Raw genomic sequence first — 14570 nt, 5'->3', positions numbered from 1 at the left:
AGAGCATACCCATCTCTGATCATTTTGAGAATCTTCCAGTTTTACCTTCTTTTCTTAACTCCACTTTCCCTTCCTTCCCCCCCCCCGAGAATTACTCACCAGCTGTTACTAACTCAAGGTCCCCCCATACAAAGGGAGGGTGAAGGTACCTAGGATGGCTCTGATTGCATTTATCAGCTCTTGAGATCTCTTACATTTTGTTTTTGTGATTTCCGAAGTCTTTTTGTTTTCTTGTGTTAATCACATTCAAGATCTAATAACTTTTTAGTGTTAATCTTAAAACTTTACAGGCTCTTTATTTTTATTTTTAAATTTATTTATATATTTACTTATTTTAGAGGGAAAAGGAGAGAATCTGAAGCTGATTCTACGCTGAGCAGGGAGTGAGCAGGGAGTGCTGAGCCCCATGTGGGACTTAATCTCCCAACCCTGAGATCATGACTTGAGCTGAAACCAAGAGTCCAACGCTTAACCAGCTGAGCCACCCAGGCACCCCTACAGGCTCTTAAAAAACAACAACAACAACAAAAAAAAACTTTGCCTTTCTTATTCAATTCCTATTTTTCTTTTCTCTTAAAAAAATTCTATTATAGGGATGCCTAGGTGGTACAGTTGATTAAGCGTCAGACCCTTGGTTTCTGCTCAGGTGGTGATCTCAGGGTTGTGAGATCTAGCTCTGTACCAGGCTCTGTGCTTAGCACACAGTCTGCATAAGATTCTCTGTCTCCCTCTCTCTCTTTCAAATAAATAAATAAATCTTGAAAGAAAGAGAGAGAGAGAAGGAAAGGAAAGAAAGAAAAATCTTTGCGAAACTAGGGGTCAAAGATACTTTCTTATGTTTTCCTAAAAGTTTTACAGTTTAAACCTTTGAACTATCTGGATTTGTTTTTTATGTTTCTGTAAAGAGAGATCCATACTCACTTTTTTAAAAAACCAGTGTCCCAGACCTTTCATTGAAACTTTTATCATTTCCCCATTGACCTGCAATACAAGCCATTATCGGTCAGGTTTCCACGTATGCCAGGGTCTGTTTCTGTGTTCTCTTTATTGCATTGGCTTATTTGTCCCTGAGCTAATACTGTACCGCCTTAATTACTATAGCTTCTAATTCCTTTTTTTGATACCCGAGAGAGCAAACCTATCAAGTTCTTTTTTATGATCTTTTGGCCCTTGGCTCTTCTGTATACATTTTAGAATTTGTTTATCATATACTTTAAAAAAAAACCTGTTGATATTTTTATTAGAATTGCATTGAATTTGTAGAGCAAGATGGGAAGAATTGCAATCAGCTTTGTAGTTGAGAGTAGAGCATCTGCAGTCACTTTTTATAACCTAGTTGGAGGGAGAGAGAGAGATGAAATGTTTGGAGGGTTGGGTGCTCCTTAATTCCTCTCATTCCCTGGGGCTCTTCCCTCCCTTTCCAACCCAGCCTCCCACACTTACTATTCCTTCCTGGAAGCTGACATTTCTGATGAAGCTATGACCTGAAACTTTGATGATTAGGAGGAAGAGAGCGCCCTGTGTGTGTGTACTCATATTCATGCTTATATGAACACAGAGATCTACCTGCTTAACCATCCCCAACATTTCTGAACTGGCATTCTCTTGCCTACATTCTGAGCGGCTATTTCTCTCCTTAGTTTTATCTGAATTCTTCTCATCTTTAGGCATTCCTCATTCATTTTGTTCCATGATAAAGAGATTTGTTATAAAGGGGGAGGGCTACAGTATATCGTTAGTCTATCATCTTGAAACAGGAGTCTAGAAGGGAAAAACTGTATTTTTATTTTAAAAAAACCATAATTACCCTAAGATTTTTGCTATCTCTAATATAAAGCCTGATCTAGGGATACTCATTTTATGCTACTCAAATTTACATCCCTATTGCTGTCCTTACTAACAGACAGCTGTTTTCATGAAAAAAAAAAGAAAGAAAAGCTGGACTATCTTCAGTTATTCATTTTTGGTTAATCAGTGTCACTGTAAGAGTTAAGAAAATTAGAAATTACATGTTTTATGACAACTTGATTGAACAAATCTTTTCACATCTTGATACATATGTATCATATGAACCCTGTGTGTGATCAGAGATAAAGTGATGAAGCAGATGGTGTCCCTGCTCTCATAACACTAACCAAAACTACAGCATAAAGTTACGAATTATGAAAAGTGGTAATAGGGCTAGTGTAAGATGTCTGTCCTTTCTGGGAAGGCTTCCTAAAGAAGTGACAGTAGAGCTGAAGACTAAAGAATGAATAACTGAAAATAAGTAGGAGGATTTTAGTAGTTAAAATGCCTAGAAAAGAGTTTCAGTGGCCCATCTCCAGGAGGGATCATAGCACATTCATGGGGCTGAGTACAGTCCAGTGTGACTTGAAAGCAGACAGGAGGAAAGAATAATAGCATGATGTGTGGAGGAAACTGCAGACAGGAGAGGAAGCTAAACAGGTGGGCAGGGAGCAGGTCATAAAGGGCCTTGTATTCCATGCTACAGAGCTCAGATTTTATCCTGTTTCCTAGGGAACCATTACAGAATTTTAAATAGGGGAGGGACCTGGACACATTTTTGTCTTAAATAGGAGAGACTAGTAGCTGTATGGAAAGTAGGTATGTTGGAGGCCTAAGACTGAAGTTGGAAACTAGTTAGGAGGATTTTGCAGTAATCCAGGTGAGAAATGACTTAACAAGTCCCGTAGTTTCGTTAATAAAAATGGTAATGAGCCACTGTCTTGGCTTATTTTTAAAAAGCTCTATTCAGTCAGCGTTGAATGATATATTACTTACTAACCAAGGCAATTTTCTAATTCAGTCTGTATGCACGTTCACTTGTGGTTAGTGATGAAGATGATGGAACTGTAAATACCCCTTCTGGTCTAAAAATTGAATTCTAAGATTAATAAGAGTAGCCCATACCCATCTTCCTCTTTTTTAGAGAATACCCTTCTTTGTGACGAAACACAAAGGTTTACTAATTTGAAGCTGTTCTGGGTCAAAGAACAAATGGGTAATCACTGATTCTGTTAGAGTAGAAATAGAAGAGTCTTCTTTTTAGAGAGATGGGGATTTTTTTAGCCTTAGACTTTAGCTCCAATGTAGCCTAAAAGGTGGTGGTCTTAAAAAATGTGGCAGTGACGTCCTTAGGATTCTTGTTAAGCACCTTCTGTGTAACACATGACATAGGACCCCACCTCTTAGCAGAAAGTTGCTGCCTGCCTGCTTGTTTTATCGTCTGATAAAGTTGGAAAGTGGTTCTAAGAATCTTGTTTCCCCCTCCTACCCTAACAAGTTGTGGGTTTTATTGAAAGAAGTTTCTTTCCCTGATTCATTACTTCCCAGCAAGTGATCCAGTTGCCTGGTGGACATCTGTTGATAGATGATTGTGGGGTTTTTTGTTGGTGGCGGTCCTTATAGTTCTTGGTTTCCAGAGTTATAAAGGAATGATTCTTTTTATGTAACAGTAGCCTTCCCACAGATTGTTTGATTTGAGACATGCTTCACTATCTTTTTGTTTTAGATATTTTTTTAAAATATCCCTTTCCCTTCCTAAGACAACTGAAATACAGGGAATATTTGTATGTGTGTGTGTGTGTGTGTTATATAAAAAACAAATGAAATTAAATAGATTTTTAGGATACTGGGTCACTTCCTTTATAGTGAACTAATGTATTTAAATGTCTCAAGTTCTGCTTGTTTTTACTTCTTTCCTTTAACTTTTTATTTATTTATTTTTTTTTTTAAAGATTTTATTTATTTATTTGAGAGAGAGAGAATGAGAGACAGAGAGCACGAGAGGGAAGAGGGCAGAGGGAGAAGCAGACCCCCCGCTGAGCAGGGAGCCCGATGTGGGACTCGATCCCGGGACTCCAGGATCATGACCTGAGCTGAAGGCAGTCGCTTAACCAACTGAGCCACCCAGGCGCCCCTTTCCTTTAACTTTTTATTCTGTACTCCTAATATATGTGAAACTTTCTTTAATATATGTCTCTAAACTCAACATTCCCAAGTTGAAAAATATGGCTGGGCCTTAGACACAGATGGAACCAGGAATTATCTTGCTATATGTCTTGTCTTTTTCCATGTTACCTGGCTTTAGTTTTTTAATTTCAGGCTGTTTTTTCTCTCTGTGTTAGGAAACAGCCCTCAACAGTTTTTGGCATTTATTTCTTAGAACTTCATTCACTAGTGAGGGACTGATTTTCAGGGTGTTAAGTCTGGCTTAGTTTAGGTATTCACTGCTGACCCACGCTTATCGGCTGGGAGTGTGCAGGGAACAATGGCTAACCTGGCTTGAATTTCATGCCTACCTTGGACCAGTCATCTGTAGTCAGGGTCATTTAAGAGAATAGTATCTTTGCCAACCACATGCATATCAAAAGTGGGATTCTGAGCAGATATTTTTAAAGAAGAGGAAACAAGTACTTTTATAGTACATGAAATTGTTTTTCTGTCATCAATTCAGAGCCATATAAAAAGTAAACTATTAGTTTATAGTTGGTTAATAAATATTTCCTCCTATATGCAGGATACGGAGTTAGAAGTCTAGGGACTTCTAAAGAGAAGTAGAGGGCATGACCTCAGAATACTCACAGTGTAGGTGAAAATGAGAGGTTGTTTATGATAGATGGAACTGTGCATTTCAGTAGAGTTAGCAAAATTTGTACTAGACTTAATAGTTACAGTTCCCTCTGCTCCTTGCCACACCTAATGTGCCCTGCCCGCTTACCATAGTCAGATCTCTTATAAATAAATAGGTGTCAAAGAGATCTAAAAAGTAGGTGGACATTTGAGCACAAATCTATCATCACTAGTCAAAAAAAAAATAGTATGTTTTCTGCTAATGCTAGGTCAGTAGCATCTTGTAAACAAAAAATAGTGTACAGTGACATTCCAACTGTAGATATGCAGACCTATCAAACAACACGACTTTTAGCTCACTTATATTAGAAGACTTTTCTGGTTAACAAAGCAGATTGACAATATAGCAGGTTAACCACATGCCTCTATTTGCTATCCCTCCCCAGACCCAAGTAAAATGACAGTTAAAAAAATTTTTTTTATATCACAAGGGCAAAGGGAATAGAGGAAGAGACGTAGTATACATATTTGAAAGATGGAAGGATGGAAAAGTGGTATCTGACTAAACTGAACAGACAAGGACCTATCCTAAGCATTTGCAGATGGCAATGTCTGTGAGAAGTGAACCGGTTTCCTTGTAAAAATCTCAGAGGCTTAGGATTTAGAGACATACAACATGATGTGTGTGTGTGTGGTGGGGTGGGGTGGGGTAGGGTGGGGAGCTATAATACACAGGCTGAAAAAGGGGGGGACTTAATTGAAAATCTATGTAGGTAGTCTCAGAGGCCCCTTAAGATCCCTTCTTTACCCCATATAGCCAATGAAATGTTTTAAATCCCATCCTCCAGTAGAACAAAAGAACAAACTGATGTTTATATGTATTCGAGGAGAAATTAAACCCTCATTCTTGTCAGAGGAGTCAGTGAAAGGTGTAGCACAAGAATAAGAAAGGCAGATTCCTTAATTATAGGAAACAAACAGGATTGCTGGAGGGGAGGTGGGGGGGGAATGGGGTAACTGGGTGATGGGCCTTAAGGAGGGCACTTGATATAATGAGCACTGGGTGTTATATGCAACTGATGAATCACTAAATTCTATCTCTGAAACTTAAAAAAAAAAGAAGAAGAAAGGCCAATTCGAAGCAAGTTAACATGTAAAACTTGTTTCCTCTGCCCTGCTTTCACAATACTTGTAGCTTGACTCAAAGCCCTCAGACTAGAGATTGGAAGATTTTTCTCTGGATAAACAAATGTCCTAGAAAAAAATACTTTAGGTACCCCACCCCCACCCCCATCTTCAATGAAAAGGCTGACTTATCTTCCAGTTAACTTTTTAATACTTTGTTGTATGAGTAGACAGCAAAGGATTTCCAGACATTTGAGAAAAACCCTTAATATAAGAGAGGATAAAACAACAGGGGATAAAAAAGAAATATAGAAGAAACAGACAATGGAGGTGAAGAAAACCAACCTATACACACTATAATCTTCAAAGAGAAGATCAATGGCATCCATGAAACAAGGAAAATATTCTCAGAGAAAGAACGATCAGAAAAAAATGAGAAGTAATTCTTGGGAAATGAACATTTAAGATTACCAAAGCAAACAAAAGGTATCAATAGGTGGAAGATTGGAAGACAGTCAAGAAAATTCTCCCAATTATTGGACAAAAATACAAAGATGGAAAATATGAGAGGAAATAATATGATGTACTGATCTAATAGTAAACAAAGAAAATAATCCAAGAAATAATAGGAAAAATTTCCCAGATCTGAAGAATATGATTTCCAGATGGAAGGGACTTGCTGAGTACTCAGCTCAATGAAAGAATAAAGACCATATCAAATCATATCCTGAAATTTCATAATACCACAGATAAGACAGCAAAACCTGTTATACTTCCAGTCAAGATGGAGTAACAGGGACCAGATTTATCCCTCCATGTGAAAGAACTAAAACACTGGGGAAAAAACACACAAAATAATGGTTTTCATGATGTTGTACATCAGATAATAAAGGAAATCAGTCATTGAGAGATGGGAAACAATGGGGGTGAATCCTGCAATTGACCCAGCTTACTGCCTGGAGTGAGTTGGCAGGCTGCAGCAAAGGGAGGAACAATTAGGTGGTCTCCTAGAGCTAAGAAAGAGAGCTGGGAGTTGAGAGATGTCAAGGCAGCTAGTTTTTATACACATACCAGAGAAAGAGAGAAGGATCTGTAGAAGTCCCCCTTGAGTCTTCAGTAGCACATGTATGTGAGAATAACTACCCAGAGCTGGAAAAGGAACCGCTGGAAATGATGAGAGGAAACTATCCTTGATGCTCACACAGGGCCTAGAATATTTCCTATTCCCACCGGTCAGAATAAGAAACATTGAGTAGAGGTCTTGCCTCAGTAATGGGGCAGAATTAGCTCTAGATTAAATGTTGCTCCAATTTTGCCTAACAAAACTTTAATACCTAAAAGGATCACTGTTTATAAATATGTTTCTCCCTTGTATGAGTAAACAGCTAAGAATAACAAGCTCACCAGTATTTATAGGAATACAAAAATATCTAGCACCTACCAGGGAAAAATTTTCAATGTCTGGCATCCATTCAGTATTTTCCAGGCATGCAAAGACCCATAATGAATAAAATCCACCAATTGGAATCAATCCAGAAATGACACAGATGATGAATTAATAGACAAGGATATTAAAACGGTGAAATAATTGTATTCCATATGTTGAAAAACCCGAAGGAAAGATTGGGCATATTTAGAGGTAGCAGTGGAAAATAGAAAAAAAGAACAAATCAAATTCTAGAGATTGAAAATACAATGGACAGATTAACAGTAGATCAGGCATTTCAGAAGGAAAGATAAGTGAATTTGAAGACCATGGCACTAGAAACCATCTAAAATGAAACTTAGAAGAAAAAAAGTGAAACAAGAGTGAATAGCCATGGGACAAACTGCATGCAGAGCTAATATAAGCGTAAATGAAGTCTCCAAAAAATGGAAAGGGGAAGCATTAAAAAAAAAAGTTTTTAAAAAGTGGCTGAAAACTTTACACATTTAATGAAAGCTATAAACCCATAGATTCAAGAAGTTCAGTGAATTCCAAGCACAAGAAATATGATGAAAACTACACCACAACACATAATCAAATTGTTTAAAACTAGTGATAAAGATAAAATTTTTTTTAATATATATATTTTTTAAGATTATTTATTTATTTGACACAGAGAGAGAGAGACAGCAAGAGAGGGAACACAAGCAGGGAGAGTGGGAGAGGAAGAAGCAGGCTTCCGCGGAGCAGGGAGCCCGATGTGGGGCTCGATCCCAGGACCCTGGGATCCTGACCTGAGCCGAAGGCAGACGCTTAATGACTGAGCCACCCAGGCGCCCCTTAATATTTTTTATTGTTTATTTATTTGCTAGAGAGCAGGGGGGAACACAAGCAGAGGGAGAAGCAGGCTCCCCGCTGAGCAAGGAGCCCGATGTGGGACTTGATCCCAGGACCCTGGGATCATGACCCAAGCCGAAGGCAGACGCTTAATGACTGAGCCACCCAGGCGCCCCAAAGAGAAAATTTTAAAAGCTTTCAGACCTTTGGCTCAATTTCTGTGGACTAACAACAAAAAAAACCACATTGTTGTAAGCCAAAAAATAAGCTGCCAGAAAGAAAAGACACATTACATACAGAGGAACAAAATATGACAGTGGATTTCATGGAAGTAACAGTGCATCTCAGAAGACAAGAAGGAACATCTTTAAAGTACTGAAAGAAAAAAAAAAATCTGTCAACTTAGAATTCTGTATCTTGTGAACATATCTTTCAAAAATGAAGGGGAAACAAAAGACTTCTTGTAATGTATAAAGGCTGAAAGAATATATCACCAGCAGGCCTGCCCTGTAAGAATTGTTAAACCAAATCATTCAGGCAGAAGGAAAATGTTGTCAGATGGAAATGTGGATCTGCATAAAGGAATGAAAATCACTGAAAATGGCAAATGTTTTTTATCTAAGTCTCTGAACTGAGTTTTTAAGAAATGAAGTCCTGATACATTCTGTCACATAGATGAACCTCAAAAACTAAGTAAAAACCATTTAACAAAAGACTGCACATTGTGTGGTCCTATTTATATGAAATGGCCAGAATAGGCAAATGTGTGGTGACAGAAAGATTAATGGTTACCTCGAGCTTGGGAGGAGGAGAGGGAACAACGAGAAGTGATTGCTAATGAGTACTAGGTTTCTTTTAGGGATGAAGACAATGTCCACAGTTAGATTATGGTGATGGTTGCACAACTCTCTCTATATATACTAAAACCCAGATGAACTTTATTAAAGAGTTACTGTTTAAAAAAACAACAAAGGAGATAAAAGGGAATTATAAAAAATACTTAGTAAATCAAAAAGAGGAAATGTAAACAAAGAGTAGAGAGCCAAGAATAGAGAAAACAAATTATGGAATGGTGGGTTTAAACCCAGGTGTATCGGGGTGCCTGGTGGCTCAGTTGGTTGAGTGTCTGACTCTTGATCTCAGCTCAGGTCTTGATCTCAGGGTTGTGAGTTCAAGCCCTGCATTGGGCTCCACACTGGGCGTGGAGCCTACTTAAAGATAGATAGATGATAGATAGATAGATACATAGATAGACTGTAGACTTAAAAATAGACGATAGAAAAGAAAAAGTAAACCCAGCTATATCAATAATCACATTAAATGTAACTGATCTAAATACCCCAATTAAAAAGCAGAGGTTAGGGGTGCCTGGGTGGCTCAGTCGTAAGCGTCTGCCTTCGGCTCAGGTCATGATCCTGGGGTCCTGGGATCGAGCCCCACATCGGGCTCTCTGCTAGACTGGGAGCCTGCTTTTCCCTCTCCCACTCCCCCTGCTTGTGTTCCCTCTCCAGCTGTCTCTCTCTCTCTGTCAAATAAATAAAACCTTAAAAAAAAAAAAAAGCACAGGTTATTAGATTACTAACTATATGCTGTCCACAAGAAATCCACTTAAAAAATATAAAGCCACAAAATAGGTTAAAATAAAAGGATTTTTTTTTTTTAAGCTAACATTGAAAAGAAACCTGGACTGGCTAAAATCAGATAAAGTAGATTTTAGAGCAAAAGATACTGCTCTAAATATTTAAGGGATAAGGATAGGGAATAGGTTTTTTTTATAATGGTAATAAGGTCAGTTCTAAAGTCAGTTCATCAAGAGGATATAATAGAAGTAAACATTTATGCACTTAATAATAGAGCTTTGAAATACATGAAGCAAAAACAGATATAATTTTAAGGAGAAATAGACAATTCCAGTTATAGTTGGAGATTCCAGTATACTTCTCTCAATAATTGGTAGAGCAAGTAGACAGAAGATTGCTAAAACTATCTATCAACTTTGACCAGTTGACATTTATAGAACACTCTATCTAGCAGAATACACATTCTTTCTAAGTGAACATGGAACACTTACTGAGATCACATTCTAGGGAGATTTTTTAAAGCCTAATAAATGTGGGAAGATGCAAATCACACAAAGTATATTCCATGACCACAATGTAATTAAATTAGAAATCAATAACAGAAAAATCTCTGGAAATATTTCGAAAAAAAAAAACCCGCTTCTAAATAAATGAAGAAATCAAAAGGATACTTAGGAAGTATGTTAAACAGAATGAAAATGCTGCTAAGGCAATACTTAGAAGAAAATGTATAGTATTAAGCACCCATATGAGAAAAGAAGAAGATTTTTTAAGTCAATGACTTAAGCAAAGCCATCTTAATAAACTAGAAAGGAAGAATGAGTAAGATCCAAAGTAGTAGAAGAAAAGAAATAACAATTCAAAGTGGACATCAATAAAATAGAAAAATCGGGGCACCTGGCTGGCTCAGTCGGTTAAGCATCTGCCTTCAGCTCGGGTCGTGATCCCAGGGTCCTGGGATCGAGCCCCACATCGGGCTCCCTGCTCCTTGGGAGGCCTGCTTCTCCCTTGTGTTCCCTCTCTCGCTGTGTCTCTCTCTGTCAAATAAATAAATAAAATCTTTTTAAAAAAATTAATAAAATAAAATAGAAAAATCAATGAAACCATAAGCTGATTTATCGAGAATATCAATAAAATGGGTAAACCTCTAGATGGACTGAAGGGGTGGGGTTGGGGGAGAGACACAAATTACCAGTATTGAGAATGAAAGAGGGTGGCATTTTTACAGATACTAAAAATGATTAGGTAACATGGGGCCCCTGGGTGGCTCAGTCGGTTAAGCGCCTGCCTTCGGCTCAGGTCATGGTCCCAGGGTCCTGGGATCGAGCCCTGCATCAGGGTCCCTGCTCTGCGGGAGGCCTGCTTCTCCCTCTCCCTCTGCTTGTGCTCTGCCTACTTGTGTTCTCTCTCTCTGTCAAATAAATAAATAAAGACTTAAAAAAAAAAGAAATTAACAAATTCAACATGTTAAAAGTGCAAAAATTTCCTGAAAGACAAATTTTCAAAGTTCATTCAAGAAGAAATAGGTAACCTGGAAACACTGTCTCTCTAGGAAAATTTAGTTTGTAGTTATTAACCATCCACAAAGAAAGTGTCAGACCCATATGGTTCCACATTTAAGGAAGAAGTATCAACAGTTCTACATAATCTTGCAGAAAATGGAATGGGAAGGAATACTTCCCAATTTATTTATTTTTAAGATTTTATTTATTTGACAGCACAAGCAGGGGGAGCAGCAGAGGGAGAGCAACCGACTGAGCCACCCAGGGGCCCCTCAAGGCTTATTTTTAAAGTACAACTGTGTGGGGCGCCTGGGTGGCTCAATTGGTTAAGCGTCTGCCTTCAGCTCAGGTCATGTTCCCAGGGTCCTGGGATCGAGCCCCGCATTGGGCTCCCTGCTGAGCAGGGAGCCTGCTTCTCCCTTTCTCTCTGCCTGCCCCTCTGCCTACTTTTGCTCTCTGTCTCTCTGTCAAATAAATAAATACAAAATATCTTTTAAAAAAATAATAAAAAAATAAAGTACAACTGTGAAGGCAGGCTGGTATAGGCATAAAGATAAAGAGATCATTGCTACAGAGTTATGTATCTAGAAATAGACCCAGGCATATATGGACAATTGATTTTCAACAGTAGTTCAAAATGGCATTGACTTTCTAAATAGCAACACTGGAAATGAGAAGTTCTGAGGGGGGAAAGCATTTTCAACTAAATATATATGTATATAGTCAAGAAGTATCAAACGGGTAAACCAAAAAAGAAGAGAACAAAGTAACCAGAAAATAGATTCTAGCAAGGGTAAAAGTGAAGGAATGTCCTAGGACAACAACTCTGCCAGAAGCCCAGGCATACTACTGCAGATCAGAGCAGGAGGATCTGAGAGCAAGGCGGAGGGGGGGAGGGGGGGAGGGGGGCGCGGTGAGGCATGGGGGTGGAGAGGAACGAATGTGTTTGAATTACAGAGAATATTATTGATGTGTGTCAGAAATGTAGCAAAAACAGTTGGTAGAACCATGGAAAAAGCGGGAAGCATTAATATGTAGCAGTTATTAACTTTAATAAAAAGAGGAATGGCTAGAGTTGCTCAAGAAAGGTGGCACGCTCATTGTAAATTCTTCGTTTATACAGTCTATATTATCTACATGGCATAGTAATGTAAGTTTTTCTTTTGGGATGAATAGAGCCAAATGGAAATAGGACTTGATAGACTTTGTTTTCCGAGTTGCTCAGTATCTGAAGTGTAGGCCTCTATTTTCGAGAACCATTGCTCTAAAGGGCTGTTTCTTCTGCCCTGTGCTCTTTTATTCAGGCCTGGTGCTGAGTCAGTCCAGGTACCTCTTTAATCAGGACACAGCTGTGGTGGTCCCCACCCCTGCTTGAAGACAGAATAGGTTACTTTACTTTTATCAGTTTCCTATCAGCCAGTGTCTTTAGGGGAGATCTCTTCTAGAATAACTTTGTTCCTAATCTGTTCTTTGGAGAAACATGATTATGAGTACCTTTATTAATTGTGTTTAAATAGGCTGATTCTTTTTTTAATGCCCTTTAGGAAGTAAGAAGAAAGAAAAGGAACGGCCAGAAATTTCTCCTCCATCTGATTTTGAGCACACCATCCATGTTGGCTTTGATGCGGTTACTGGAGAATTCACTGTAAGTTTACCCAGTTGGGACTCATTTATGTATCAGCACTCAGACCTTTCTTTGCATTATTAAGTTTCAAGTTAACTTTTCTATCCACATGTTAACTGTGGATTCTTAGTGCTTTTCTCTTCTTATAAAAGTGTTTGTGGTTGAATGTATTTTTTTCTTAGGGAGCTGAGCCCATTAGTTAGAATTATGCAAAATAGATTTAGAAAAATAAGACGTTTTATAATTTAATCAAGGCTACAATTGATTGGCTTGTTTTTTATGTGTTTTGTCATTAACCTCTGGAAATTGATTTTATTGGACAACTCAAAACAACTAATTTCTGAATATCTTTTTGTTAGGGCATGCCAGAACAGTGGGCACGATTATTACAGACCTCCAATATCACCAAACTAGAGCAAAAGAAGAATCCTCAGGCTGTGCTGGATGTCTTAAAGTTCTATGACTCCAACACAGTGAAGCAGAAATATCTGAGCTTTACTCCTCCTGGTAAGACGTCATACTGTGGTAGAAGGCTGATTCAAATGGGATTACAAAATTGTGAAGCACATCTAGATAAAAAGATTGCTTCTGGAAAAATAAAAAGCTAAGCTGTGGTTCTTGTCTCTTTTGTTGCCCCCTGTGTAGATCTGCCTTTTGTAAACTAATTGGGGCAGCTTTTATGCATAATTTGGAGTCTGGGGAGTATGTTAATCTCTTAGTTTTGCCAAAAGTGGATGTTTTGGCCTTTTGTTTCTTTTTTCATGTCACTGCTTTGGAATGACTCCCAGCAATAGAAGAGAAAGGTGCTGATTTATAGGCATGTTCATACTAGAAATATATTTATTGTTAGTAGGACAGGAGGAGGGTTGTTAGCTATATTAAATACATAGACTTTGAAGTAAAAAATGGTTAAGTCCATTCAAAAATTGAAACTTATCAAATATATAAACATAAAATAAGCATTAGAATGAAAAGATTTTACACCTTGGAATTAGAGTATCATTAGGTCAGAATTGAAGTATAGTGGGTTTTTTAAAATAGTTTATTTGTTCAAATCAGGATCAGAATAAAGTCCATACATTATAGTTGATTGCTGTATCTCTTGAATCTCTTTTGATGTTTAGGCTCCCTCACGTGGATTCTCATACTCTTTTCCTTGCAGTTTATTTGTTGAAGAAACAGGACCATGGGTCCTGTTTCCTTCAGTGGATTTTGCTAATTACATCCCCAGGTGTCTTTATGTTTCTCTGACCCTTAAAATCATACATGTAGTTTTAATTAACTGTATTTAATTTGATTACGTTTTCACAGAAATAAGGGCTGTGCTCAAGGAAAAAATAGAGACCACTTGGCCAAATGATCTTGACTTTTTTACTTAGATACTGACCTTTACATCCTTAGCAAAAGGTCAAACTTGTCCCTAGAACTTTTGTGTCAGTAAGTTTGTGTAAATTAGTATTTTTTTAAATCAGTGTTTGACCAGAAAATGGTATGTTCTTTTCACCCTATTTTTTATGCTATATATATGTTAAAGTTATGTTAAATATATACCTTTAATATAATATTTGTAAATATGTATTTATTTATATAAATACTTACATTTATATTATATACTTATAAAAATAACAAATATAAGTATGTTTTATGTTATATTAATGTATAATATATGTTAAATATTAATATAGTATATTGTAATTACATAATTATATTAATATTATTTAGCACATATTGTTAGATATTGTATATATGTATAAAAAATATAAAAGTCTCTGGGCCTTTTGAAAAGTAAAACAAAACAAAACTTGCTCTTCTAAACTCCAGAATGAATGTTTTGACAGTTAGTCTTCATGAACTGTGTTTTGCCTTCAGGAGTATGCTGTCTTATTGATCAAAATTTATGT

At 37.4% G+C, this 14570-nt stretch overlaps 1 protein-coding gene across 1 annotated transcript in view; it reads left to right on the top strand.

Annotated features, from left to right (window-relative positions):
* The window catches only part of PAK2 (p21 (RAC1) activated kinase 2), an 81453-nt gene that overhangs the window by 43054 nt on the left and 23829 nt on the right, over positions 1-14570 (top strand). Inside the window, exons 3-4 of the mRNA XM_006742868.3 lie at positions 12590-12690; positions 13029-13176. Of these exons, the coding sequence (XP_006742931.1) occupies positions 12590-12690; positions 13029-13176 (249 nt within the window). The remainder of the gene's footprint in view (positions 1-12589; positions 12691-13028; positions 13177-14570) is intronic.

This window comes from Leptonychotes weddellii, chromosome 1 (assembly GCF_054177405.1).
Source record: "Leptonychotes weddellii isolate Sample4059 chromosome 1, ASM5417740v2, whole genome shotgun sequence".
Classification (NCBI taxonomy): domain Eukaryota; kingdom Metazoa; phylum Chordata; class Mammalia; order Carnivora; family Phocidae; genus Leptonychotes; species Leptonychotes weddellii.
The sequence above is the reverse complement of the archived record's forward strand: the minus strand, read 5'-3'. Positions and strand labels throughout refer to the sequence as shown.